Raw genomic sequence first — 27,798 nt, forward strand, 5'->3', positions numbered from 1 at the left:
TCATTTGAAGCCTATAAACTATTGCCACGAAAAATATTTGCTCTCTTTGCATGTGAAATGGTGATGCTAGAATTTAAAGGCCTGAAATACTCATGGGACATCCAAAGTAGAGGGGAAAACCATGGCATCTTTTATTTCTCCATCATCACACGTTTTTTGCAGCAAAAAAAAGCATGATTGCATTGTTCATGTAGTACTTAATCAAAATCTAATTGCAGCAACTCAAAACAGAGTAGTCCACCCAACAGAACGTCAAACATATGGCACATCTTAAGGAGAACAGGGCAAAAAAGTGAGAAACACGGATTTCAGCATGTGATTATCCGTCTATGAACTTTTTTCTATGTGACCATGTGGGTATTAACCATGAACAAGAAGCAAATAACCATGCCTAACAAACTACAACAGTCAACAGTCAAAATGATCCTCTGGACTTCAAATAGCAGCAGGACTATCCAATCAGAACTTCGATTCAAGTTCTTGAAGCATATACAGCCTCTTAAAGATTCTGAAGTTTTTGAAGCAAAATTTAAAAAGAAAAAGAAAAAAGGAAAACAAACAGAGCAAAAGAGCTTCCATCTGGAATCCAAGTGACTCCAATTATCCTGTAGAGAGCTCAACTTTGAACAGCCCTTGGAGTTGCCCACTCATCAACTCACAGGATAGGTTGTCGCAGCCATATTCCCTGAGCTTGTTGATAACGCTCTCAGCATAATTTCCTGCTGAAAAAGCTGAACCAATTCAACTCCATCCAGTCTTCTGGTCAACAGCAACACAAAAAATTTAGTCAAGAACAGAAATATGGAAGGGCACCAAAAGATCAGGCTTGTCTTAGTATTCTCAGAAAGGTTAATTGATTCCGACACCTCATCCCAGTTCAATTCCTCTCTGATCTGGCTCTCATGCATTTGACGGCATGCATTCCTTTGCTAGCGCCAGAGGAGGGTACTGCAGTTCAGGCAGCTTAAAGGCAGTCGATAAAATCACACAACCATCTGCTCAAGTTGCTCATATGGCAAGATCCCTGTAAGGGTGTCCTGACATTCAGTGATTGCCTTTCTTACCACAAGGCCCGCATCATTCATACCATGAAAGTGGCTCCTGCTTTTCCCATAGCAGCCAATGGATCTTTTGTGGCTTAAATCTTTGGCTCTGCTACCTGCCATCAGTTAAATCAGACAATGAATTCTTGAATGAAAATTTTGATGATAAAGCAGAAAAAGAAATGAACGAGAGCAAATGACCACTGTGTGTGAGAGAGAATTGCATGAATATTAACTCAATGGGTGAACTGTTTCACTAGTCTGATGCTATCCTGCATAAAAATACTTTTCAACGCAGAAACTTACATGCTACACAAGTATATGGTGACCTAGGATACAAACATAGAAGAACCGCAAAGCATATAAAAAACAACAAATCAAAAGTATCAGTTTGTCCACTTTCATAGGCAAATGGTTCTTCCTTGATTTCAGGATGATGCATCCTCAGTGACATTAGAATGCTGTGAGCTATGATGATACTGATAAATTCTTACACAAACAAATGCAATATTGACACTTCACCTTACTAACATGTAGGCCCTACTGCCTCAGCCAATTTTCGGCGGATAGCAGCACTTCCAGTATCAAAGGTGCACGATATTTGTGGCAAAGAGATGTGGTAGCTGACTGGTAAAACGGTAATGTATTCTTTCTAAACGAAATACCAATTATTCCATGGGAAAGCTCATGTCACCCAAAAACTGAAAAACAAATTGGTATACTCTTTTTTTTTGCATGATATTTGTGGCAAAGAGATGTGTTAGCTGACTGGTAAGGATGTGCTGAAATGGTAATATATTCTTTCCCAATGAAATATGACTTACTCCACGAAAAATCATATGTCACCCAAAAACTGAAAAACAAATCAGCATACCTTTTTTTTTGGGTCTTGATTTGCAATTTATCAGACATTATATGGTACAATTTGTACGCTCCCAGTGGAAGGTTAACCAGAAATTAAACCTGGAAGCAACCCACCCACCCCAAACAACAAGAGGTTACCACCTTAAGAAACCTGATGAATTACAACCTTGAAAAACAGCTTCTTAAAGGCTGAAATATCAACAATATGTGAGTTCTCCCACTTTTAACTTTTTCTTAGAAAGAGAAAGAAGAAAGAATGGCCCCAAAATGACACCTACTACTCAAACATACTCAAAAAAATAAGAGATGACCCAAAACATACTCACACGTATATTACCATTTATTTTTGGTTTCAGTACATTCCAGACATGACTGACTGAAACTGCTGTCTTGGCAAAATTGCACTGAAATCAATCAATTTCAACTTTAAGTGGTTAAAGCTGCTGATAGAGGCAGTTATAGATCAGTTTCAGCCTAAGTTAAATGTTGAGTGCCCCAGAATGAATTAGAGGTAATGAAATTGGGCTTTGTAGTGATATGCTGGTGTGAAAATTATTTTTTGTAGACTTATCTACCTTTCTCAAAGATACTCATTTCAGGGAGCCAAGGTGATGAATCAGTATTGTGATGGAAGAGTGAAGATTTTGGTATCCTGTTTTCAGAAAAAAAAAAAAAAAAAAAGCTTCTACAAAGAGATGTTTAAGAAGTGAGAGATCTCCCTGCATTACATGCTCCTCAATTTTGTATACCAGAAATCTGTGAAGTTTACTCTATAGAGCTCCTGGACAATACCCCTGCCTAGTCCCATTCTAGAGGGTGGCAATTGCAAAGTTTGTTTGAGGCCCTGTAGAAGCATTTTGCAAGAGAACCATTGTTTGGTGTCTAGGAGGTTGTTCAAGAAAAAATCCATGAGACGGGAAAATCTTGTTAAGAAAGGGATTGATGTGGAATAAAAGGGCTCAGTATTCTGTGGATGATGAGTCAATCAACTATTACTTTATTAAAAAATTCTTCCTGTGGGTAAATATTATTTCCTCATATTATACAATACGTTAGTCACTGCAAGATTGCCTGCCATGGATGTTAAATCGGTCTTCATTATCTTTTAATGGAGCTCATAGAAGAGACTAGATGATCATGTAGCAGTATGATATAAGGAAAAGATGAAATAGAATGTACTCCAAAACATTGAGAGTTCAGAGTCACACGTCAGATGATTTCATGATTAACTGCAATTATAGAATATTTCAGAATGGGGAAACTTGGCAACAAGATACGTAGTTTCAAGGTAGAACCGCAGCTATGAAGTATGAACTAACTGTTAGTGAGGGGTAAAATCAATGGCTTGCTATTAGTAGATCAATACAACAGTAAAACAAAAGGAATTGTCTCCGTGAGGGGAAAACTGGAAAGTCAATTTGTTAGCATTTGTTCTATGGACAAAGTAGTCACATCTATCGATTTGAAAGCGTAGAAGATCTGCCGAGGAAGAAACCTCGTTCCTTCTTTATCTGTTCCCATTAACTAAATCCATAAACTCTGGAGCATTAAGTCTCTCTGTTCTTTAACAATCAAAGAAACAAAACAAGAAAAGCTAAATCATATTAAACAATACAGATAATCTTGATGGACAAGGCATCAAAGTATTTCCCTCGAAGGTCAAACGCATTAAGCATCATGATTCCCGGGAAAACCCTAAAAAGATCTGATTTTTATGCCAAATCCCTAAACAAGCAACGGATGGCATATATATAAATGACAACGAACTCCAAATTGAGCCGATCAAAATCTTCACCAAGACCCACCAACACGTTGGATTCCAAGGTTCTTCTTAGGGTTTCACCGCCCCATACATTAGAGAGCAAAGATGGATCAAATATACGAATCTTGAGAGGGTAAAGGAGAAGGAGAAGGGTCGAACCTGGGGCCCGGCACCGAGCACGGAGAGAACTCGAGGTCACCGCCATCGGAGAACCTCTCGCTGCGCTCTTGGCTATACGGTCTTCCGTGCCCTGTCTACAGGACTCCGTACCAGTTCGAGGCCTTGCAGCTAAAAGTTGCGAAAACATACACTAAAACCCATGTACATCAATAATATTATACTGATGTCCTCCTCTACTTAATGGCACCCATTTCTTCGTTTTTGAACCAATCTCGTCGTGCTGCTTGCCGGGACTAATTGTACACCGGGAGGACTAGTTTAAAGTTGTGGACCTGGGTTACGGAAAAATTGCGTTTAACACCCTGCCAGTTAGAACTTGCACTTTAGAAAAATTTACATGTAAATCCTTATATATTTGAAGTATCGCGTTTTGGATTTTTCTATGGTGTATTTTTGTTTACAAGTACGTAATCCTAGCCGTCCATTTAAAATTGAATAGCTTTAGATGAATGACCGGATGACTAGTAGTACAGGTTACCATATTTGGTTCTTATTATAATTAAATGTAGAGTCTTATCCTTTTTATATTCATCTATCCGACCCTTTACCTTCTTCTACCCCCCTTGTTAGAAACTCCACCATTTCTTTAAAAATAAACCATTTCTTTGCAACTAGATATAACTTTAGCCCAAGTGCCCAACCATTAAAAAATATGTATGATTAAACTGATGCCAAGAACGTACTTGAATCATTTTAGTTGTCGATAGAAGTCTCTAATGCTCTATTTTAGTTCCCCTAATCTCTTTTTGGCCTAGCAAAGTATTGTATTTTCTAAAATAAATCATTTTGCAACTAGATATACCTTTAGCCCAACCTTTAAAAGATATGTATGATTAAACTGATGCCAAGAACATACTTGAATCATTTTAGTTGTCGATAGAAGTCTCTAATGCCCTCCTTTAGTTCCCCTAATCTCTTTTTGGTCTAGCAAAGTATTGTATTTGCTAAAATAAACCATTTCTTTGCAACTAGATATACCTTTAGCCCAACCATTAAAAGATATGTATGATTAAACTGATGCGAAGAACATACTTGAATCATTTTAGTTGTTGATAGAAGTCTCTAATGCCCTACTTTAGTTCTCCTAAACTCTTCTTGGTCTAGCAAAGTGTTGTATTTGCTAAAGTAAACCATTTTGAGATGGTAATCGGGCTTTGATAGTGGCTCACAATCATTTTTTGCTACCCTGTCTTGTAAACTTATTTGAAAATAAATCGTTCTCCTAAAAATAATATTTTCTTGGAAGGTATATATAACTTAAAAACTCCATTCTGACTAAAAAAAAGAAAAAAAAACTAAAACCTCTGATATTTTGGAATCTTTGTTTTGTGTGAGAACATATTTGTAATATTCTCATGACAAAGTTTTAGAAGGTGCTGCCTCGGCGTTTGCATGATTTGCAGCATGTGATATCATTGGTTGCTTTTAACATGATAATAAAGACAACAATGATTTATAAACATCCAATAATAAAATTGTCTCATTCTTCTAGTTTCTTATCGTTATCAATGATATAATTATTATTAAACATAATTATTAAAATTGCATGATTTAAGTTGAATGGAAGGATCCCATCTTTCCTCTCTGAAAAAAAAAGGTTGAATGAAAGGAATTACACAGGGACTCATTTAATGAGATTGCCACCGTTGCGGGTTTTCCCAAACATAATTAAGTTTATTGATCCTTTCATCATGTTTGTTTTGTTTGACTGAAATAAATACGTGGTGACATTGCCTCGTACTGAAATTGTTCTCCACCAACCCTTCTATTCTGAAACAAATTCCTAGCTTGAACGAGGAAATGTGACCTGTCTCTAAGATTTTGTCTCTAAGATTTCGGTGCTCATGAGACTTGAGTATCTTGTACCATAATAACGGAGAATTAGACCTTAATTGACAGATTAATTTGGCATCAGTCCATGCCAACTTCGATCTATTTAACCCCCCAGTATTTTCAAATGGGCGTTTGCATTTGGCAGATCACGTTCATGGAGGATAGTGTGGTTGAGGGAAGAATAATTGATTAACTTTTAGTAGTCGTCTTTAAAGGCAAATCGCATGCATCATTTATTTTTTGAGCTTAATTTTTAAATATTTTATTTTTTAATTTCTACAGATGTATTGGTATTAGTTTGATTTAATTCAACTTATTTTAACTTAATAAACTTACGGAAACACCCTTCCAAGTTTGGATCATTTACGCATAGATTCTGAAACTTTAAAAAATACCAATTAGCCATCAAAACTTTAAATTTGTTGCAACGTGGCCCAGCCATCTATCTCTGTTCCAAAATATTATCATGAGAAAATTATATATAATAATTTTTATATAAAATATTGGAGTTGCCCTTTCTACTAACTTAGCAAAAGGCTCTTATTTTGGCAGAAATTGAAAGAAAGGGCTTTGAGATCTGTGTTGGCAGATGAATGTAAAGGATGGGGTGCTTTCAGAGCTGTGCAGATAGATGGATGACAAAGGACCGAGCGCTTCAAGATCCATACAAACGGATGAATGATAGAGGATAGAGTAATTTGAGATCTGTGTAGGAAGATGAATGCTAAATAATGAAGTGCTTTGAGATCTATGCAAACAGATAGATAATTAAGGATGGAGCGCTTTGAGATTTATGCAAGTAGATAGACAATAGAGAATAAAATACTTTAAGAGTTGTGTAAACAGATGAATGATAGAGGATATAGTATTTTAAGACGTGCAACAATGCAAGCGAATAGATGATACATGATGAAGTGCTTTGAGATTTGTGTGGGGCGAATGGATAATAGAGGACAGGTGCTTTGAGATCTATGCAGGTGAATGGATCATGGAGGAAGTGTCTCGAAATTTATGCAGATTGTTGGATGACAAAAAAGAGGCCTTTTGAGATATGTGCATGTGGATGGATAATCGACGATGAAGCACACTGAGATCTGTGCAGGCAGATGGATGGCAAATGATGGAGCGTTTTGAGATTTATGCAGGTGGATAAATGACAGAAAATAGAATGATTGAGATATATGTAGATGGATGGATGATATCATGATAGAGAATGAAGTGGTTTAAAATCCATGTAGATGGATGGATAATAGAGGATGGAGTACTTTGAGATATGTGCAAATAGATAATGACAGAGGACAACCTCTTAGAAGAAAGGATTTTTTTTTTTTTTCTGATTCCATTAGCGGTGTTAGATTCCATATAGACGGTTAAGCTATATTACAATAAATTTGAAGTTTTGGTGGCTAATTGATACTCTTAAAACTTTTGGAGCTAACTGTAAATGGCCCAAACTTGATCGGGCATTTTTATAATTTCTCTAAGAAAAGAAAAAAAAAGAAATCAAATGTATGAAGCCTTGCGTTAAATGTGATTAACCTAACCCCGCTCAAGGTTTATTAGTCCACGCGTTTCCAAATGCCAAAATCTCATGCCATTGGCAAACAGATCGCCACGATCACCTAAATGCATTTCAAGAACATAAATGGAAAGGCATTTCACCTTGCACGTGTTGACTTGAACCGGGTACTGGAGCCAGTGTAATTTGGGGGGACAAGATGCATAGGATTCATTAATGATTGAACAAAAAGGACCATAGAAAAATATTTCAAGGAAGCTTCCGATGCAAAAGGTTGCGACAGGGTCAATACCGCCACAATCCGTGCAAAACTACTTACGTTTCTTCTTCAAACCATGAGCCAAAAAATGCCTTGCCGTGTACAATGCCTCTGTTTGGTATGTATTTAAAGGATATATATATATATATATATATATCCTGCTAAAATGAGCAATTCATACTATTTTAGCATGAATATATCAAAAAATAAAATATTCCGCAGTGCTTGGATGCTGAGTCGGTCTATAATACATCATCAGAGTGTTTAGCTACATGAGAGACCATCCAATCTTTATTTATTTATTTATTTATTTAATATATACATGCTTCTTATAGGGAAAAAACTACGTTGGAAAGAAACAGTTCAAGGAGTTTGCCCATCAAAGAAAAACCAAAAGGAAACTTGAGAGAGAAACTCTGGGGAAATAACGGCTAGTTACGCCGTACCTCAGAGGTGTTTAACGGCTACTTACGCCGGCGTCTTCCCTCCGGCGATCGTCACCGATCCAGCCTGACAACCCCGGAGGGGGGGGGGGGGGAGGCCATTGCCCTCATTCATCCTTGCAGTCGGGTTCACCTTAGAGTAACCCCGCCGTCCAAACCGTTAGCTCAGTCTCCCCGTTCAGCGGGCCTTCATCCTCGGCCTCCTCGCAGGCGGTTCCCGGCACTCGGCTCTGTGCTTATTTTCCAGTTAACTTCCTTCCCTTCTTGCAGGTGGACTTCGTAGGGCGCCGTCATGGATCGGAAGGGGAAGGGGAAGGCGCCGGCGGGGACGGAAGCGGGAGGTACGGCGAGAGGCTCAGGTAAGCCCAAAATACCCGGTGGAGCATTCGACGGCGGTCGTGGGGAGCACTCCGGTGCCTGGTCGAGGCCGGGGCCGTGGGTGACTCAGTGGCCCACGGCCGCGGAGATTGAGCGGCTGAGCCGCCGCTTCCCGGAGATCGTGACGCTCCGGGAGGAACCTATCGCGGTGGCTCGCGTGGAGTGGGACGGGCGGGCTGTTGTGGTGCGCAGCCTGGGTCGTCGAGTCCCGGCCGAGTGGGTAGCCAAGGATGTGACTACCCGGGCCAAGCTCCAGGATGTGGTGGCCGTCCCTCTTGCGGACGGCTACCTAGCTCTCCGTTTCCGATCATCGGCGGACCGTGAGCGCGCCCTCAATCTGGGACCTTGGGTAGTGGGGGGGCAACTCCTTGCTATGACCCCCTGGGTCCCCGATTTTGAGCCAGGGGAGGAGACGGCGGCGCCGGTGGAGGTGTGGCTTCGCCTTCCACGCTTGCCGCCGGAGTATTGGACACCGGCGACCATCCTGGATATTGCAAGTAGGGCCGGCCGACCAATCGCCGTGGACGCTGTCACCGAGCAGCGACGGGCGATGGCGTTCGCCCGGGTGAAGGTTGCAGTCGATGCATCCGAACCCCTCAAACCTGGAATCCGGATCCAGGGGAAGACGAAGGTGCGGTGGCAGCCCTTCGTCTTCGAAAATTTACCTCTCCTCTGCTCCCGGTGCGGGCGAATGGGCCACATGGAGGCGGCCTGCCGGTTCCCGATGGCCTCTGGGGTGGAGGTTCCGCCACCTGTGGCGGTGGACCCTGGTGGCGGGTCGGCTTCGGCGCCCCCTGGTGTAGGGGAGGAGAACCCAGGGCTGGTATTTGGTCCCTGGATGGTGGCGACGCGGCGGAGGCCTCCGCCGCGGGAGTCCCGACCACCACGGCCGAAGGAGGCTCCACCAGTGCCTGAATCGGGGCCGTCCCGACCGCCTTCTCCGGTAGCTAGACCGGAGATGCCCGCGTCTGACCCGAGGCCTGGGTCGCCTGCCGCTCGACCGCCATCGCCAGCTGCCCTACCGGTGTCCCCTGTGGACACCGAAGGCTGGCAAAAGCCGACGAAAGTCGCCAGGCGACGATCGCCGGCGGGTGGGGGCGAGGGCTCGCACCGAGAGCTCTCGATCCCGCTCTGGGTCGACTCGGTCGATGACCTCGACGAGGTCGACCGAGCGGCGGACTCGGCCCTGGTCGTCTCTGGGCCCAGCGAGCCGAGTCGGGGCTGCGCCAAGCGGGCCAGGGCCCCGGTGGGCCCTAGTTCGCCAAGGGGCCCAGGCAAGCAGGCCCAGTCGATTAGGCTGGGCCGCCGGGCCCGGGCCTTCAGAGCCCGACGCGGGGCCCACGGCGTGTCCCGCGCCGATGGCGCGCCCCGCGCCGATGGCGCGCCTGCCCGCGCCGATGGCGCGTCTGCCCGCGCCGAAGGCGCGCCCCGCGCCGATGGCGCGCACCGCGCCGTTGGCGAGTCGCGCGCGGGTAGTAGGCCGCGTCCGCGGGCTTCGCGACGGACCGGGGCTGTGCGGGCCCAGCTGGGTGCACGGGGTGCGATGGGTCACTCCCATCTGGCGCGGGCTCTCCGTGGGCTACGCGGGTTGGGTCGATCTGGGCCGCGGCCTTTGCTGCAGGGACGGGGCCCGCTAGCTCTATTAGGGGGGATCCTAGTGGATCTTCAGCGGGGGGCCTACAAGCCCAGTCAGCTGAGTGCTTGGGGATTGGGGCTGCGCAGGACTTTCAGGATGTGCAGGCCCAGGATGATCCGGCTTGGGATCTCGTGGAGCCAACTGGCCCTTTCCAGTATAGGTCTCCAGGTCGAGGACCTGTCCCAGTGCAGGGGACCCACCTGCTTGTTGGTCAGACCCCTCCTGGGCGGGACCCTTGGGATTCTTTTGTGGGTTCTGGGAGAGGGCCCGATGGTGTCTACCGTTTTGGTACTCCGACCCAAGCTTTGGGTGAGCAGCACTTGGCTAGCCCAGGGGTGCCACTGGAGGCAGGTTCGGTAGAGCCCCTGACGCTTCGTGATGAGGCAACAGGGGTGCCGCTCGGAGAGGCGCCACATGAGGGTCTCCCGGAGGCAGATGCCAGTGGTGACTGCTCCACGGGATTAGCTACGGCAGAGGGGGACCACCCAGCTGTCGTGCGACTCATCAGGGCGGCAGTCATGTGCGAGGTATCTGATGAGGTCGAGCAGCTGGGGGATGTAGGCCGCCAGCCTGAGCTAGCTCCCGAGGCCCAGGGGGAGGAGGTACCTGAGGCCGACCGAGCAGTTGTTGATCCATGAGGATTCTAGCCTGGAATTGTAGGAGGGCGGCCAAGCCGGCCTTCATGTCCTCCTTTAAACGGCTAGTGCAGTTCCACTGTCCTGAGATTTGTTTTCTTTGCGAGACACGTTTGTCGGGTGATGGGCTCGGTCGACTGAGGCGACGCCTGGGGAGGGACTGGGAGACCTATGCAGTCGAGTCCCAGGGGCTGTCTGGTGGCCTTTTGATCCTGTGGAGGCGGGGGGTGGCGAAGATTGATGCCTTCCACAACTGCTCTCAACAGGTAGTGATGGTTGTTTCGGAACCTGAGGCGGACCCCTGGGTGCTGTGCGGTGTGTATGCGAGCACGGACTACAGGGTCAGGAGACCCCTTTGGCATGAGATTACCAGCTTGCTTGCCCAGGGTATCCCAACGGTGGCAGTTGGTGATTTTAATTGTATCCAAAGTGCGGATGAAAAGAGGGGAGGTGCGCCTTTCACTGATAGGATTGATAGGAGGGAGTTTCGCGACTTTGTGCAGCTAAATGGCTTGGTGGACTTAGGCTTCTCGGGGCCACGGTTCACCTGGTGCAATAATCAGCCTGGCGGTGCTAGGGTGTGGGAGCGGCTAGATAGGGCCTTTGCTTCCCCAGACTGGATCCTTCGCTTCCCTACCTGCCGAGTTAGCCACTTACCCCGGATTGCATCGGACCATTGCCCCTTGTTGATCTCGACCTCGTCGGTATCGGGTCACCATAGTCCTTTTCGTTTTGAGAAGATTTGGCTGTCGTACCCCCAGTCCTGGGACATTGTTCGAGAGGCGTGGCGTGTTCCGGTGCGGGGGGACGCGATGCGGCGAGTCTCACGCAAACTCGAGTTGACCAAACGGCGGCTCCGCCGTTGGAATCGCGAGGTAGTGGGTGATATTTTTCGGAGATTGGAGGGGGTGGAGGAGGAGATTACGACACTACAGGAGAGAGAAGACCTACGGGGTGCACTCCCGGAGGATGACATGTCTCATCTTTGGGGGCTTCTTGCGACGCACCACTCACTGCTACGACAGCATGAGATTTTCTGGCGACAGAAATCTCGGGTCCAATGGGTTAACGAGGGTGATCGCAACACTAGGTTTTTTCATCGGACGACGGTTATTCGGCGTCAGCGGAGTATGATCCACTCACTGCGTGATGGGTCTGGCCGCCGAGTGGAGGGTGAGCCTGCCGTTGGACAGGTTCTACTCGACTTTTTCCGCGCCAGATGGACTGAGGATGAAGGCCCTGGTGCTGATGACCACCTTCCGCGGGCTGATGTAGGTATTACTGATGATGAGAATATGACCCTGGTTCGGCCGGTGTCGGCGGAGGAGGTGCAGGAGGCAGTCTGGGCGCTAGCAGCGGACAAAGCTCCAGGACCAGATGGGTTCCCCCCTATTTTCTTCCGCAGATATTGGGGTATCATTCGGGAAGCTGTGATCGAGGCTGTCCAGTGTTTCTTCACCCAGGCAGCCATGCCTGAGGATTGGAAGGCCACTTTCATTACGCTCATCCCGAAACGCCAAGAGGCAGTGGAGCCGGGTCACTTTAGACCCATCAGTCTATGCACAACCTTGTACAAGGTTGTGGCGAGAATCATGGTGGGCAGGATGAAGCCCCTACTGCCAAGCATTATCAGCCAAGAGCAGGGGGCTTTCATTGCGGGAAGGAACATTTCCCACAATGTCATGCTGGCTCAGGAGATGATGTGGGATCTCCAGCGGGCATCGAAGCGGGGCAGTTTGATGGCTGTCAAGCTGGATATGGAGAGGGCTTATGACAGGATCAGATGGAGTTTTCTCCGGAGGGTACTGGAGGCTTATGGCTTCCACAGGCGATGGATTGGATGGATCCTAGGGTGTGTCCAGGGGCCTAAGTTCTCTATTTTAGTCAACGGCACACCTTCGGTATTTTTTGAGTCCACCATGGGGCTGCGACAGGGATGTCCCTTATCCCCTTATTTATTTATCATTTGCTCTGATATATTGTCCCGTGCCCTCCAGAGGGCGTGTGCAAGCCGGGAGCTGGAGTCCTATGTTCCAACACCGGGGGCGGGACCTGTCTCTCACCTACTTTTTGCTGACGATTGTCTTCTTTTGTCCAGAGCGCGGGTTTCGGAGGCACGTGTACTTCGCAGAGTGTTGGCAGCTTACTGTGCGGCATCCGGACAGAGAATCAACTTCACGAAGTCGGCTATCCAGTTCAGCCCCAGCACAGAGAGCAGAGTCCGACAGGAGATCAGGAGTATCTTGCAGATGCCCGAGCAGGAGGGGACTCTGGTTTACCTGGGAGTTCCCATCACGGGCCGGAGGCTACGAGTGGCGGAGTGCTCGGGGTTGGTGCAGCGGGTCGAGAGCAGGCTGGAGGGATGGAGGGCATCTTCACTATCCATGATGGGGAGGCTGACCCTTGTCAGATCGGTGCTTGGGTCCATGCCGGTATATCTCATGGCCAACACTGTGGTCCCTAAGACGACTCTGTTGAAGATTGAACGTCTTCTCCGGAGCTTCCTCTGGGGGTCCCATGGTGGGGGTCGTGGGGTACATTTGGTGGCCTGGGAGCGGGTATGTCGGCCCACCAGTGAGGGTGGTCTGGGAGTTCAGTCCCTTCTGGAGCGGCGTGAGACACTCATTGCACGGCACGCAGCTCGTTTCTTGTTGGAGCCACATGGGCTTTGGAGTCGGGTGATGGCAGCCAGATATGGCCGAGGGAGCCTCGAGGCGGCACGGCGCGGTCGCCGCATCTCTTTCATGTGGCGGGAGATTGGGCGGTACCTGCCGACCGTGTTAGCTCATACCAGGTGGCTGATGGGCGATGGCCGGACCATTGTTGTGACTGATGACCCATGGGTAGATACCATTCCCTTGAGATATTGGCCGACGACGGTGGATTTCGAGGCAGCAGTAGGGCTCCGGGTGTGCGACCTCCTAGCACCAGGGAGGGCAGAGTGGGACGTGGACAGACTCTACCAGTTGTTCGGGGCACATCTAGCTGAGAGGATACTTGCCATGCCAGTACCAGGATGCGAGGGCCCAGATGTCAGGGTTTGGAGCACTTCGTGCAGGGCCAATGTGAGGCTGGGTGATCTGGCCCGGGTGATTCAGCGCGAGCATGAGAGTGGATGGGACGGTGCCTGGATTTGGAGGTCTAGGCTCCACCCGAGAGCAGCACTTTTCCTATGGAAGGTGATGTGGGACCGCCTTCCGACGAGAGCTGTGCTGAGCCGACGTGGTCTGGGGATCCCTGCGGAGTGTGGGGCCTGCGGTGCGGATGAGTCAGTTGATCATGTACTATTTGGATGCTTGTGGGCGCGGCAGACATGGCAGTGGACGGGTATCCCAGAGGAGGTTTGGCGGGAGAGGAGACTGTTTTTGCAGATGATACGTCAGTGGCTGACTAGTCCGCGGACATGTCAGGAGGCCATCCGAGCGATTTGCACCGCCCACCAGATCTGGTTGGCAAGGAACGCTCGCACCTTTGGCGAGCGTCGGATGTCGCCGAGGTTTGTTGCGGAGTCCGCTCGAGCATTGGCGATGGAGTTCAGACCTGCCAGCCCTTCAGATACGACCTTGATAGCTCGGGACACCTGGGGTTCTTTCTCTGCTCAGGCAGCTCTTCGGACGGTGTTCTTCACCTGGGAGCCCCCACCCCCGAGTTTCCTCAAGGTCAATTTTGATGGCTCAGTACTGGACAGTGGTACACGAGGCGGTGCCGGCTTCGTCATACGAGACCCTCACTCTCGGGTAGTGGCAGCGGGCGGCTGCCGGCTTTTCGACACATCAGTGCCAGCGGCGGAGTTGCGAGCTGCCTGGGCCGGCCTCTGCCATGCGCGGCGGGTACTGCGGGCTAGCTCGATCATCTTGGAGGGCGACTCATCCACTGTTATTGGGTGGATTCGGCGGGAGAGCATTGACCATCCTCTGATCCGGGATATTAGGATGATGATGAGGGACGTTGTGGCCTTTGAGGCCAAGCATGTATTCAGGGAGGCCAACGGAGCGGCCGACTGGGTTGCTGCATATGCAGCACACCATTCGGGATATGCCTTGTGGGCAGGAGAGCGGGAGTTGCCATTGGCACTACGCGAGATTTTGTATTTTGATGTTCTTGGGTGTATTCGGACACGCGCTGTCTGAACAACCCGTTTCAAGCAAAAAAAAAAAAAAAAAAAAAAAAAAGAAAAAAAGAAACAGTTCGAGAGGAATTGCTGCAAAAAGCTTTAATGGCTTCCATCTTAGATAAAAATAATAATAAAAAATAAGAATCTAAAGTTTTTAAAACAAGACAAGGTAGCATCAGAATTTCCATATAGATATTTCTCTCTCATAAGCTCTTTAGTTAATTGTATCTATTATGTCAATCTAACTTGAGAAAGGAAGGCATGTGCCCCAGTGAGACCCCTATGATAAAGGGCAATGATACATCCATGTTCCCGTTTCAATTAATCATTTTTCCTTTTTTCTTTTTTTTTTGGCCTTTACATTGCACATGCTCCTTGTTTGTATTCTCTAAAATGGGCTCATATAAATTTGTTATTTAGTGTTGAAATGAAAGAAGCAACTCTATTGATTTTTTTAAATATGTAACAATAGTTTATATGCTAGTTGTAAATAAAATATTAGAGAGCATGTATTTTAATCAAATAAATAGTAAAAATTAAAACTTATAAAGTGGAAAAATAGTCAAACAACAATGGTTATTAGATGCCTCATTTAAAGATCGAAAAGATTCTTGCGGTCAAACTTAGTGTCGATTGTAACTAAACTCCTTTTAGTTTTGTATCTTTTGTTGCATTTATTTTAAATTTACTTTTTATGTGTTGTGACTTTATTCAGTTCTTATAGAAGTATTGGAATACTGCTTTCTTCTACCCGTATCTTTGCATCTTAGTTCAAGTTTATTTATGCAGTCATACTCTTTTCATACATCATCTAAAAATGCCAATTCTCGGAATAACATCAAGTAAACCATCTTCTTGCAATCCGTCAATTTGAAAAGAAATAGAAGAAATACTTATTTTAACCTCCATTCCTGCCTACTTTTATCACACAAAAAACTCTCTCATCACCATATGTTAATAGATACTTCCATCTTTAGTAAATAAGTCTATTTGGCTTGCTTCTTGATCGCTTCAAAGATAGTAAATATAAATAAAACATCATCTAAAAGAAAAGGCATACATACTGTAAGTAGAATACCGAATTCCTATTTTTTTTCATGTGTATTGTTGTGCCATAAACTAACCTTCAATTTAGATGAAAAAGTCTTTCAATAGACTCTCATCTTTTCTACGTTAATTCCTCCCTTTTTATGTCTATGATCATATTATTGCAAAAATTTTAGTGCAGTCACCTTCCAAAATATAAAGAGAAGAGGAGAAAATAAAACGCCAATATTTCTATATTTAACCAGAATATGTTTTCAATTTAGACCGACCTAGAAAGACCAGTTCCTATCTTTCTATGTGTATGATCATTGTCAGAGTTTAATGCAGCAAGGAGAGGAAACATAAAGAATGAAAAATGAAAGGTGGCACATCTCCTTCGACTTCGGAAAAGAATATTTTCATATTTAACTAAGACATATTTTTAATTTATGTTTTACTCTCCAACAAGAAAGAAAGTACGCAAGAAATTATATTTATATTAGTTCTTGCTCATTTCGTAAAGAAAAATAAGAGTACATGAGCAAGAAATTTAGAGAGTGATTCATTGATTTTTTTTCATGGATGACAACAAATCCATGAATTATTCACCTACCACTATTTGTACATGAATAGGTTCATACTTTCAATGCGTATTATTACTAATTCAGTTGTTTCCCATGCGCCGTGCATGGGCGGCACACTGCCGTTGTATGACGTGACTCGCCGTTAGGGGAACAGCGAACTCTCTCTCCTCTCAGCGTCACCGACTAAGAGACGACCGTTAAGGAGGAGAGATTAAAAAAATAGAAAGGAGATGGAATAGAGATTATCGTCGTTATTAAATGAGTAAACCAGGATTAGTTCTAAAACTCGGCAGGTGGCTATATATGAAGAGCAGCGGGATCTCCCTCCGGGATTCGCTTTCTGAAACTTCTTGCGAGCCTGAGCACGGAGCTGCTCTCCCTTTTCTTTTTTTTTTCCCTTTTTCTCGCTCGAAGGGTGTATAGAAGATAAGGAGGCAGGGATTGGAACTCGCCGGGATTCGCGTCCTCTAGTCGGAATCTGACCAAAATCTTGGTAAGATTCGACAAGCTTCTCCATTTAAATCTTTCCCCCTTTTTTTTTTCCTTGCTAGATTTATGTAGCAGGTAGTGATCTCATCCTCTTAAAGTTTCCGGTCTTCCGACATCTGGAGGCGTCTTCCTGTCTCGGTCCGGGCCCTTCGAGTTGGATCTCCGGGTGGATGCGGCAATGTGGCCTGGGAGTTGTTCGATTATTCGAGGAAAATGATTAAAGTTTTAATCTTTATGCTTCTGTTGTTCGACTAGGGTTTCCACACCTGTTAGGAAGCTTTTTTTTATAATAATAATAATAATTTAAGTGTTTTTTCATATAATTTTGATGAACTTGCCTTTTTTTTTTAAAAAAAAAAACTACCCAAAAATTTACAATCTTGAGAATTTTGTTTACCTTTATGTGCTTCAGTTGAATACTAGCCAACTTACTTGACTTATAGAGCTTATTTGCGTCTCTACTACAAAAAAGTCCATTTTGGAGCTCCTTTTAAGTGCCAGTTTTTTTTTTTTTTTTTTAATAGATTTGGTGAAATCTGCTCTTTTCCCGCCCTTTCTTTTATGATCTTTTGATTTAGTTGAATATCAACCGTATTTTTCTCCACTTAGAGTCTCTAGTTTCTGATTTCCAACAGCTAAGATGATTTCATTCTATTATAACAAAGTCTCTTCTCAGTTCCTTTCTCTAGGTCTGATTGCAAATACATGATTTCATTCTGTTACCCTACTCTTGTCTTATGCTATTCCTTTTTTTTTTCTTGTAAATCTTTTCTGCATTGTTGAGTTCTTCCCCTTCTCTTCATCTTGCTAGAATTATGCTTAGGATATTAACCGAGATTCTTTTAGAATTTTGACCCAATCATTAGAGTACTGAATTATGAATATCAAAGAAATAACTCTAAATGATTACAATCCATTTCCTTTCTTCCTTTCAAGGAAAGCATAATTACAACATGATTCGTAGTCTTTTGAAAGGATTCTGGAGGACTTTCCTTTCTGTTATGCATACTTCTTAGGAATAGCCAACAAAAGAGAATTCATAAGACCAACCCTATAATAAAGCTTTATGCTTCAGGTTGTGGTTGTGCTTCACTTCAAAGAGTTGAAAGAAACAATTGTTTTCTCAAAGAAAAAAAAAGGCTCTAATAAGAGTTAAAATGAAGTATCTTTTACCAGTGGCTTAATTTGTTTATTGGGAACTTCAATGGTTCGGCTTTCTTGCATTGATGAATGCAGCCTGTGATCAAAAAAAGGAAACAACACAAGAAAAACAGGACCATTGAAAACACAAAGGGCGAGATCATATTAGCTGGAATTTGGAGCTTCATTCCAAGTAGAACGTAACGACAGTTTTCACCTAAACCCTACCGATTTTTATGCTTCGAGCGACACCTGCACAATCTTTTTTCTTTCCACACTGCCCGACCGCAGATTTCAGTTCCTGTGGTTTCTTCCTTGCATGTCAAGACACTATGATCTTGTCGCTTTCTTGGTGCTTGGAAGGAATTTTTCTGAGCGGAGTGGATGCCAGGCTGGTCACATCAATAGCTTTTCAGAGTCCTTTATGAACAAAGTGGCAATCACTCTCCATTCACAGATGCAAATATAGAGTTCCATAAAGTAGAATACTGTGACTTCTTCTCAGGTTTCAGGTTTGGTTTGCTTCGTGGTATTGATTTCTACCATTTAATCAAAAGGGGAAGAAGGGAGCAGCCAACAATGAAGGCACTCATCCTTGTTGGAGGTTTTGGTACCCGATTGCGGCCTTTGACACTCAGTGTCCCAAAGCCTCTCGTTGATTTTGCCAACAAGCCCATGATCCTGCATCAGGTATATGTTTTCTGTAGTTATGATGTTGTTAGAGTAAATAAGAGGAAGAGTAATTCTCATTAAGGTAAAAAACTGTTTTTTCATGTATAGTTGATGTCTGGTCTTAGAACGTAATCTAATTTTAGCATGTTGTACCTTTATTTGTGTGTATCGAGCCAGTTAAATGAATGTAAGAATAGTTTTTGGAAAGATGAAGAATGCTACAATTCTTTCTGCATATATCATTTAATTCACTTTGTGACTCTTGCTTCTTAATTCTAAATCAGATTAAAGGATTGTCACTTTAGAGATTGCATTATACCTTTGAATGTCAAGAATTGGCCCCAGTTGTGGTATCAACTAGATAAGTCTTTATGGCCAGATCTTCTTTTTGCTACTTCAATTCCATTTTTGCCTAATTTTAGTAATTCATCTAACCTTTATAAGGCATGCCTCGGTAGGTCCATGTCCATAATTTATTTTGGATCAAAGCACTTTTATATTGTTGTAGATCTCTCACAACAATCATCAGTTAAGATTTTTTTTCTTCTTTTTTTTTTTATCGAGAATCAAGTGCATTTTTGTCAAGTATATTGATCTCTATGGTTAGGTCTTTCTTTCTGTAACTTTAACTAATTTTTTGGGCTAACATCAACCATAAGGGGATACTTTGGTAGATACATCTCTATAGATTCTTTTCAGATCGAATCACCTTGGTCTTGTTGATCTGTTATTTTTTCTGGCAGAAGGAAAGATAAGCTATCCTTATAGATTTTATGCAGTCATAGTGTTAGTCTGAACCAATATTCTTAGTTGTTTGGATATAACGCCGGAATCCACATTCAAATTCTTCATTGTAACCAATGGTTTATAACACCTATGATCAGATTGAAGCTTTGAAAGAGGTTGGAGTGACAGAAGTTGTTTTGGCCATCAATTATCAACCAGAGGTAAAAGCATGGACCTGTTATCTATATCTACCAGTCCTCTATACTATTTAGCGGGCTGTCTTGCAATTAAGTTTCTGCATGCCCTAATCTGAGGTCTCTGTATTCAGGTAATGCTCAACTTTTTAAAGGATTTTGAGAGCAAGCTTGATATCAAGATTACCTGCTCCCAAGAGACAGAGCCATTAGGAACAGCTGGTCCCCTGGCTCTAGCCAGAGACAAGCTAATAGATGGTTCTGGGGAACCCTTCTTTGTCCTCAACAGTGATGTCATCAGTGAATATCCATTTGCTGAGCTGATTAAGTTCCACAAAGCGCATGGCGGAGAGGCTACAATTATGGTAACCAAGGTATAAACCAAGTCTTGGCAATTATTTCCTGTAACATTTGTTTTATTTGCAGCCTGACCTTTTATCTGATAGGTTGATGAGCCATCCAAGTACGGTGTTGTGGTTATGGAGGAGGAAACTGGAAAGGTTGATAGATTTGTAGAGAAGCCAAAAATATTTGTGGGCAACAAGATCAATGCCGGGATCTACTTGTTGAATCCGTCTGTCTTAGACCGCATTGAACTGAAGCCCACCTCAATCGAGAAAGAGGTTTTCCCAAAAATTGCAGCAGATCAAAAGCTCTATGCCATGGTCCTGCCTGGTTTCTGGATGGATATAGGACAGCCAAGGGACTACATCACAGGCCTGAGGCTCTATCTGGATTCTCTTCGCAAGAAATCTCCCTATAAACTAGCTGTTGGCCCACACATTGTGGGAAATGTTTTGGTGCATGAGAGTGCTGTGATCGGAGAGGGGTGCCTGATCGGACCAGATGTTGCGATTGGACCAGGGTGCGTTCTGGAGTCTGGAGTAAGGCTGTCAAGGAGCACGGTGATGCGAGGAGTTCGGATTAAAAAGCACGCATGCATCTCTAGCAGCATTATTGGGTGGCATTGCACTGTCGGACGGTGGGCACGGGTTGAAAACATGACTATCCTTGGGGAGGATGTGCACGTCTGCGATGAGATATACAGCAATGGAGGTGTCGTGCTCCCTCACAAAGAGATCAAATCAAGCATCCTAAAGCCTGAGATCGTCATGTGAGCATGGAAAACTGGAGTGGTTTGGGTTGCAATTAGAGCTATAGTTGTGTTATGTTCCTGTTCTTTTCTTATTATTTCTGTCTCTAGCTGCAAGTGTATGGCTATTTTGCTGTCTGTCAGTTTATAAGCGTCTATGTATGCTTTGTTCCAGTGCTGGGCTCATGAAAGTTTGTAGTCTGGGTGTGTGGATATAAATTTCTCCATTGGACATGGAAAGTTAAAGAGTTTTATTCTGTGATAAAATCTTGCCTGTGGGTATTGTTTTATTTGTTGATCTTATCCTCCTGCTTCAGGAGCAGTAACGTTGCAAGGTTGAGCATGATCAGTCGTCCTTACATTTGTTTTGGTTTTAATACCTTGTCCTCCTCCTAGGAGATATGCAGTTAACTATGAACATGGTGGATAGGCGAGTAATACTTGCCTATTTCGTTTAGATCTCATTCATGGAATGTGATAACGAGGGTTGCGTAAGTATATTGATTTCAAACCATCAAAAATAGAAAGCCTTGGATCGGTCAATAAGGGTAGTCAGGTGAGATTTATATAATAGGTCTAAATTGATGGAATATTAAGACATTTTGTTGATGTTGTCCCAAGTTGCGACTTACTTCTGGCCATGACTTGCATCATTACTGGCCAAATGAAAAGCAACCTCCTATTCCGATTCAGAGCGATTACGGCTGACTTCCTGGCTACAATTGCGGACAGTTGGAGTTCCTTTTAATCTCCTGTAAGTCTTCTAATTAAACAATGCGACCGCGAGCTTTGGTCAAGTTAGAATTGTAGAGATTGCAAGCAAGTACAGTGACTTCTAATCCAAATCTTCGGAAGCTGACCGCTGTATCTTTGTGAGGGTAAAGGAAATGGATTCAACGTAATTGAGAGCCTGATTTCAGGCAAAAGGAAATGGTATATCGCAGCATCTGGAACAGTCAGGAGCGTCTCTTCCACAACCCAAGTTGTAGGAAATTTATTCAACATAGAAGTATGGAATAATTTAATAGTCTAAAGAGAATATCTAAACAAGACCAGGGTTGTAGAGGGTAAGAGTTTAAAGACCGTAGGAATTCATAATATCTGTCCATCTTATGTACTTCAGCATACTTCAAAAACATATCTACATGTGAATAAAGAATCTCATGACTAAAAGAACCTCATCTTATCATGCATTCATCAGGAAGTTCCTTTGGAATCAGGCATGGATTGTGCAAGATGCAGAGCGTCAATTCAGTGGCTTCAGCATTTGCCCAGCCTAAGCGGAGGAGGCTCGTGTGTTACAGGAAATCAACCACAAAGGTACTGAAACGGGCATTTTCTCTCGTTATCATGATCATTTGGTTTTCAGAGTCTGTTCTTGCAGCTCCCCCTCTTTCATGCTTTACATCCTGAGTCCATTAAAAACCTTACAAGATGAGCTATGATGATGCATAATACCACGGTGTGTGGAGGCAACTAAATCGGCCTATCCATAGAATGCCATAGAATGCTACACTATCAAGGACTCCACCTAAGCCTCTTAATCAGCAAACTGACTGACTCATTAACATAGGAAGCTATTAGTACAGCAAAAACTGAAACAAAATAACAAATAAAAGAAAAGAGAAAAAGGAAACTCATTTTTGCCTGCTTCCATAGCCAGCACTGTCATCAACTATCGCAGCAGATGCAGAAAAAAGCTGGCCAGGCTAGATTGTAAAGCATTACATGAGCTAGAACTTTATAATACAGGTAAAGTATACAACAAACATGTTCTGGTAACTTGGGAAGTGACTTGCAGCTCAAAGCTCAGCACCATTTTCTTAAATTATGGTGAATTTCGTTTCTTTTTTAACAGTAATTAATATCACAAAAAAGAGAGATTCATACAAGACCCGTCAAGCTGATGCCAGGAGCCAAAACATCACTAGGGAAGATACGGCAATTAGCAGCCATGTAAGAAAAGCCAATGCAATGGAGATTTCAAACTTGCCACATGAGAATTGAAGAATTATTCTGCAGAAGTCTGAATCTCTTGCAAAGAGAACTGTTATAGCCGCTGAAGAGCATGCCGCCGCAAGTGACAGGATTGCTGTTACCTGAATTAGGTAGGATAACTTGCCTCAGTGACACAGAAATATGAAAAGGAAGTCCTGTATGAGCTCAGTTTTCAACATCCCTAGGTATGAACAACACTTGACGAGATGTCAAGTAGAGTGGTAAGAGCATGAGGTAAATGACTACATCACAGAAACAGCAGCATGAGATAATGGATTCAGCGCACGGTTCATTCTATGATTCATTTGAGTAATTAACATGGCAATGGCATTTACCACGTTGCTTGCTTTCTGCTCACAATTATAATCACAGTACTCAAGATTTTGCTATTTTGGTGATGTTTTTTCTATAGCATGCCCGCAGGAATAATTCAGCTGAAACTCCTTAACAATTAATTACGGAATTGGAAATTGATTAGAAAAAATTAACTGACAAAGAAGAAGAAAAAAATGAAGATTGGATCAACTGTGTTTTCATGAAGCTATGAAATGGAGATCATACAAAAGTTTCAGATAGAATCAGTTCTTGTTCATATGCAACAACATCCAAAACAATGCACACAAACTTGACCAGATGAGACAAAGTGATAACTCTAACAAGATTGCAACTTTGATTTGTGACTTAGGTCTAGCGAAAATACAAATATAACCATGGCACAATGCCTCAGCTTAGAAATGAATGGTACCCGAAATGAGTTGAATACTTTCATATTACCCAATTATGTTAGATGTATAAGATTAATTTATGTACCCTCACCATGAATACAGTCCCTTGTTAATCAAACATAAACAAGCATAACTTCTCGTCTTTTCTTTTCACATTCAATTTTCACAACACAAATTACATGTGACGAAATGTGGATAGATTCACAGAATTTCCTATGGGCTTTTTGAAGAAGTCTTGACTTCAATTCAGTTAAGGGGGTTAAGAAAAAAACATAGTTCCAGATCCTAGCTACAAAAACTGCTTTCATCAAATGTTTTCTTGGTAATCTGAATTAGTTCCTTAGACTGCAAACCTTAATATCCCATAAAGGTGGACCAGAGGCAACTTGATGTTTAATTACTTCCCTAAAATATGCAGATGGAAAGGGAGTATTGACATGTCGCATGGTACACAAAAGTCATCATGTCATACCATAGAAAGCAGAAACATCACAGAGATTCTTGTAAACTTAGTGAGTACAACAGTGAAACAATAGTAAGCTTGCAGAGCTTCTCTCTCTAAGTCATAGAAACATGCATTATTTGAGCAAATGATTGCATTCAGAATGTCCTGAAATATTCTGTCAAAGAGTTCCAAAATCCCATTTTACTTTCATTTAATAAATGAAATTATACCAAACATCGAGCAGTGTAACTTGAAACAAACATGGGTAAAAAAAACATCGGACAGCAGATATGGCACCGTGACTTTGTTCATCAGCTGGATCTAAAGAAAACAAATATTTTAAAGAGAAGCAGGTGATGGTGATGTTATTTATAAAGGGTTCCATGACTTATGTCCTATAAGCAGGTCCACCAAGCATTTCCCGTCAGACAAGTTTCAATTGTATTTGAGTATGAACTTGCCATAAATGAAGCGAAAAACCTCAGCTGCCTTACATAAGGATTATGTTCGTCTGCTAGAGGGATTGATGTATCATTTATGCATGCAAAGAGAATATTAAATTCTAAGAACTGATCAAGTCATCTAATTGTGACATGTAACTAAAACAGAGTAAAGGGATGAAACATTACCCAGTCACCGACCAAGAACAAGCTTACTAACATAGGATTATGCAGATCTCTTTTAATCTTTAAGGCATAGATATCAACACATGCAAGTCCCAAGCTCCATAATGCTTGTAGTCCCATAGAAGAAATCAAATAGCTGAATCCAAAGGCATTACCAACAATTCAGTCCAATGAAAAAGTCAATATCATCAGAACAGTATGTTGAATATGCTAGACAAGCTTTACAAAGCATAATCTGCAAAATCGTTTTCTTTCATGAACTTATCATTTCAGAATCATAAAATATGATTGCACAATACTGACCTAGGTATATCAGGGAGTAAACTTTCCTTTTATTATACTCTGCTGGTTAATTAGCTAAAAGTACTAGCTAGAAACAAACAATCCATGTGCTGACTGTTTTGAACAAGTTCGATGCTGTTTATTCTCGTTGATTATTTAAGACCGAGCATAAGATTTTGGAGAAGTTCGAAGCCATTTACTATTGTCGACTATTTAAGTTTGGAGATACATATGTGGAGATAATTTGTGGGTCAATAGCCAAAATAAAGTCGGTCCTGACTAGAGGATCGGAGCTTGTCATCGATGATCTGCATTATTCAATGTGATCTACTATCTCTAAATTGTTTATTGCTAAAAATCATGCAATTTGGAGAGCACTAGCCTATGCAGCCATTGGTCAATATATATATATATTGTTCGTGTTATTTAAATTGTCCATATTTACCATTGGATGTATAAGTGCTGCATAGGCTAAGAATCTCTAAATCACATGATTTTTTGATAGTAAATAATATAAAGATAGTACATAACATCGAATGGCTTGGATCATTAGTGCCTGGGCTCTCGATCATCTGGTCAGGACCAACCTTATTTGGATTGTTGTATAAGTGCCAACATATTAGCTCTATTTTTGTAATGTGTGCATGTTGGACAGTAATAGGCTACTTAACTGCCTCCCCGGGGGTTGCAATGCCTAATATGTTGCCATCATTTGCAAAAGTTTTACTTTTTAACTCAAAAACTTAACCACAAGACTATTATGTCGTTAGGTCCCCGCCTAGAAACCCCCTCTACCACTAACTGGACATCTACAGCCATCCCGATATATAAGAGCGCTTAACGATAAACAATCAGCTTGATATCTCAACAAAAAGAAGTCACAGGCTAAATCAAAGAGGCATAAAGGTACGGCAATAAATATGTAACTTTATGAGATTAAACTAAAGTATCAAATATAAGAAAATTAGAGTTAGAATTAAGCATCTGAGTTGCCAAATCACTCAATTCGATATTAGATGAACACTATAGTTTAAGGGCTACCATATTAAAAAGGGACCTTGGGATTGGGTCATACCAGAAGGCGGTGTAGTTGGAGAACCCTAGAGCGGAGACCATGAACCCAATCGAAGCACCGGCGAAGGCACACTGCCCGATCCTCAGCAGCAGCCCGCTCCAAGTGCCTGGGCTCCCCACCACCACCTTCATCTCCTCCTCCTCCTCCTCCTCCTCGAAGAACCTGAGATTCCAACAAATGCCCTAGATTTCTTCAGACCGCCTCCCACTGCTGGATCTCCATACCAAAAATCCTCGCGGCTCTCCGCGCCCGATGGCCGATTCCACGCTACTTTCTCTCCGATTTCTTCTTGAAACCCCCGATCTCTCTTCGAATTCGAATGCAATCGGTCGATCGATGTGAGAATTCTCGAACACAAGGAAAGAAAAGCAAGGCTAATACAATGACCGCAACAAGTTTCTCCTCTCGATTAAAACCAATGTATAAAAAAAATTAATACTTTAGAAACCAGACTGTTTATCCAACCGGAATAAAAAAAATTAATGTCGTCATCACCGGTTTGACCATCCATAAATCCGGACCCAACCGGAATAAGGACCGGGTCATCATCGCCGGCCATAAATAAATTTTATTAATATATATAATTATAAAAAATAAAAAATTATTAATTTTTTTCTGATAACTTTTGGTACTAAAATAGCACCTTATTACAAACAATTCATGACATAAATTTAACAAAGAATGATATCCACATTAGAGAGAAATAGGATGGCGTGAGGAAAAAAAATGTCATGTAAATTAAAATATAAATTTATTTTTTTTTGTTTTTGCTAAAGATAAATTTCAAAATTTCAAGTTTCAACAATATATCAATTTTTCCGGAACAATGCGGAGTAACTGGGAAATATAAGGCGGCAGGATATCCTAAAGGTGCATGAGAAGCTCGAAGAAGGACGTGCATCAGTGTCTAGGCATGCACGTTGCCACAGTATCCTTTGTACCCTCCCTTAACTCACCAATAACAAGTTAAATGGCTTATTTGCGAATACTTCGCTTTCCCAATAAATAAATCTGGAGGGACGTTTTCTGTCCTCCTTTCTCCTCAAATAATAATAATAATAATAATAATAATACCAATTTTTTGGGATAAAAGTGTGTGTATATATATATATAAAAGCATATATACATATTGGTGTACCCATTTAGTCTTATAGAGGTTGTAGAACAGTTAAAACTTGGAATTCTTGGAGGAGGGGAAAGAGAGAGGAGGGGGAGGGAGGGAGAAGAAGAGGGAAAGAGAGCAAGATGCCATAGGCTGATCCAGACCTTTTAGCTAGCAAGGGGAAGGAGAGCAGGAGAGGGGGTGGTTGATGCTCCGTGCTGGCTAATTATATAAAGCAAGGAAGAAAGAAAGCAGGATGCTGCTATCCTCCGACGAGTAAAGTTAAGAGATAGAGATAGATAGATAGATAGATAGATAGAGAGAGAGAGAGAGAGCATGGGAGGGGATTTCAGCTTCTGTGCCCACAAGGCCACAAGCCAACCAGCGGGCTCGGGCGAGGTAATTTGCTTGCTACCAAGAAGTTGGAGGATTTGCTTGCTATTGCACGAGTGCCTCCGGCTGACAACCAGATGGAATGCCACCCTGCAGGTTGGCAGCAAGCTAGGCTTCGCAAGTTATGTGAGTCGAAGAATGTTCACCTCTCTGTAAGTTATGCAACTTATTACTACTTACTATAAGCTCTTTTTATATGCTGACCAGTAACCTCACAATTCAATATTTGTCTGTGTGTTAAATTCTCAGGCATATTCCCCGCTGGGTTCACCTGGTAGGCTGGTACACCTAGCATAAAAGGAGGCAGCAATGTCCTTACGAATCCTGTTGGGACTACGGTTGCTGAGAAATTGGGCAAGACTACTCCTGCGCAAGTTGCACTACGATGGGGGCTTCAGATGGGCCAGAGTGTGCTTCCCAAGAGCACAAGAGAATCAAGGATAAAGGAAAATTTTGACATATTTGACTGGTCTATTCCTGAGGAGTTGTTTGCCAAGTTCTCTGATATTGAACAGGCAAGTACCCATTTTGTGTTTGAAGTCCCATGCAACTAAAATTATAT

General features: G+C 43.1%; 4 protein-coding genes and 1 long non-coding RNA gene across 12 annotated transcripts; 3 read left to right on the top strand and 2 right to left on the bottom strand.

Moving 5' to 3' along the window:
• Nucleotides 1-293: 293 nt before the first annotated feature.
• Nucleotides 294-4,412, bottom strand: LOC103704128 (uncharacterized). Of its 2 annotated transcripts, XR_603570.6 has the most exons (3): nucleotides 3,829-3,986; nucleotides 867-1,159; nucleotides 294-759 (listed from the first exon to the last, which is right to left on the bottom strand). It is a non-coding gene; the product is annotated as an uncharacterized LOC103704128 (long non-coding RNA). The 2 variants fall into 2 exon arrangements; XR_003385052.4 differs by having other exon boundaries at nucleotides 294-1,159; nucleotides 3,829-4,412.
• Nucleotides 4,413-10,551: 6,139 nt separating this feature from the next.
• Nucleotides 10,552-14,682, top strand: LOC120111466 (uncharacterized). The gene is made up of 2 exons (XM_089924978.1): nucleotides 10,552-14,048; nucleotides 14,241-14,682. Exons 1-2 carry the CDS (start codon nucleotides 10,552-10,554, stop codon nucleotides 14,680-14,682), a joined length of 3,939 nt encoding a protein of 1,312 aa, XP_089781104.1.
• Nucleotides 14,683-16,525: 1,843 nt separating this feature from the next.
• LOC103704127 (putative mannose-1-phosphate guanylyltransferase 1) lies at nucleotides 16,526-20,857 on the top strand. Of its 7 annotated transcripts, none has more exons than XM_039125074.3 (6): nucleotides 16,526-16,769; nucleotides 16,864-18,385; nucleotides 18,463-18,595; nucleotides 19,462-19,524; nucleotides 19,632-19,871; nucleotides 19,944-20,857. In XM_039125074.3, exons 3-6 carry the CDS (start codon nucleotides 18,485-18,487, stop codon nucleotides 20,613-20,615), a joined length of 1,086 nt encoding a protein of 361 aa, XP_038981002.1. In that variant the 5' UTR covers nucleotides 16,526-16,769; nucleotides 16,864-18,385; nucleotides 18,463-18,484; the 3' UTR covers nucleotides 20,616-20,857. The 7 variants fall into 7 exon arrangements, with proteins under 7 accessions (XP_038981002.1, XP_008785518.1, XP_038981001.1 ...); XM_039125073.3 differs by having other exon boundaries at nucleotides 16,561-16,769; nucleotides 16,864-18,098; nucleotides 18,197-18,595; XM_088703701.2 differs by having other exon boundaries at nucleotides 16,561-16,769; nucleotides 16,864-18,098; nucleotides 18,233-18,595.
• A 1,273-nt stretch (nucleotides 20,858-22,130) lies between these two features.
• Nucleotides 22,131-26,181, bottom strand: LOC103704125 (CASP-like protein 5B3). The gene is made up of 3 exons (XM_008787290.6): nucleotides 25,742-26,181; nucleotides 24,388-24,520; nucleotides 22,131-22,689 (listed from the first exon to the last, which is right to left on the bottom strand). The coding sequence occupies exons 1-3, from the start codon at nucleotides 25,870-25,872 to the stop codon at nucleotides 22,489-22,491; spliced, it is 465 nt and encodes a 154-aa protein (XP_008785512.1). The 5' UTR covers nucleotides 25,873-26,181; the 3' UTR covers nucleotides 22,131-22,488.
• A 386-nt stretch (nucleotides 26,182-26,567) lies between these two features.
• LOC103704187 (NADPH-dependent aldo-keto reductase, chloroplastic-like) lies at nucleotides 26,568-27,798 on the top strand. The gene is made up of 4 exons (XM_089924979.1): nucleotides 26,568-26,574; nucleotides 27,159-27,388; nucleotides 27,486-27,501; nucleotides 27,540-27,798. The coding sequence occupies exons 1-4, from the start codon at nucleotides 26,568-26,570 to the stop codon at nucleotides 27,788-27,790; spliced, it is 504 nt and encodes a 167-aa protein (XP_089781105.1). The 3' UTR covers nucleotides 27,791-27,798.

The sequence above is a fragment of the Phoenix dactylifera genome, chromosome 8 (genome assembly GCF_051530095.1).
Source record: "Phoenix dactylifera cultivar Ajwa chromosome 8, Ajwa_hap1_PhDact_Kaust_v1.1, whole genome shotgun sequence".
Classification (NCBI taxonomy): domain Eukaryota; kingdom Viridiplantae; phylum Streptophyta; class Magnoliopsida; order Arecales; family Arecaceae; genus Phoenix; species Phoenix dactylifera.

Bases quoted from the DNA above. Each gene is read 5' to 3' on its own strand.
- LOC103704127 (XM_039125074.3), top strand. From the start codon at position 18,485: ATGAAGGCACTCATCCTTGTTGGAGGTTTTGGTACCCGATTGCGGCCT. The intron at 18,596-19,461 runs GTATATGTTTTC...ACCTATGATCAG, and splicing joins AGCCCATGATCCTGCATCAG to ATTGAAGCTTTGAAAGAGGT. The intron at 19,525-19,631 runs GTAAAAGCATGG...CTCTGTATTCAG, and splicing joins CCATCAATTATCAACCAGAG to GTAATGCTCAACTTTTTAAA.
- LOC103704125 (XM_008787290.6), bottom strand. From the start codon at position 25,872: ATGAAGGTGGTGGTGGGGAGCCCAGGCACTTGGAGCGGGCTGCTGCTG. The intron at 24,521-25,741 runs GTATGACCCAAT...CTTTGGATTCAG, and splicing joins TCCAACTACACCGCCTTCTG to CTATTTGATTTCTTCTATGG. The intron at 22,690-24,387 runs GTAATGTTTCAT...TACCTAATTCAG, and splicing joins TGTTCTTGGTCGGTGACTGG to GTAACAGCAATCCTGTCACT.
- LOC120111466 (XM_089924978.1), top strand. From the start codon at position 10,552: ATGAGGATTCTAGCCTGGAATTGTAGGAGGGCGGCCAAGCCGGCCTTC. The intron at 14,049-14,240 runs GTTTGTTGCGGA...AGTACTGGACAG, and splicing joins GAGCGTCGGATGTCGCCGAG to TGGTACACGAGGCGGTGCCG.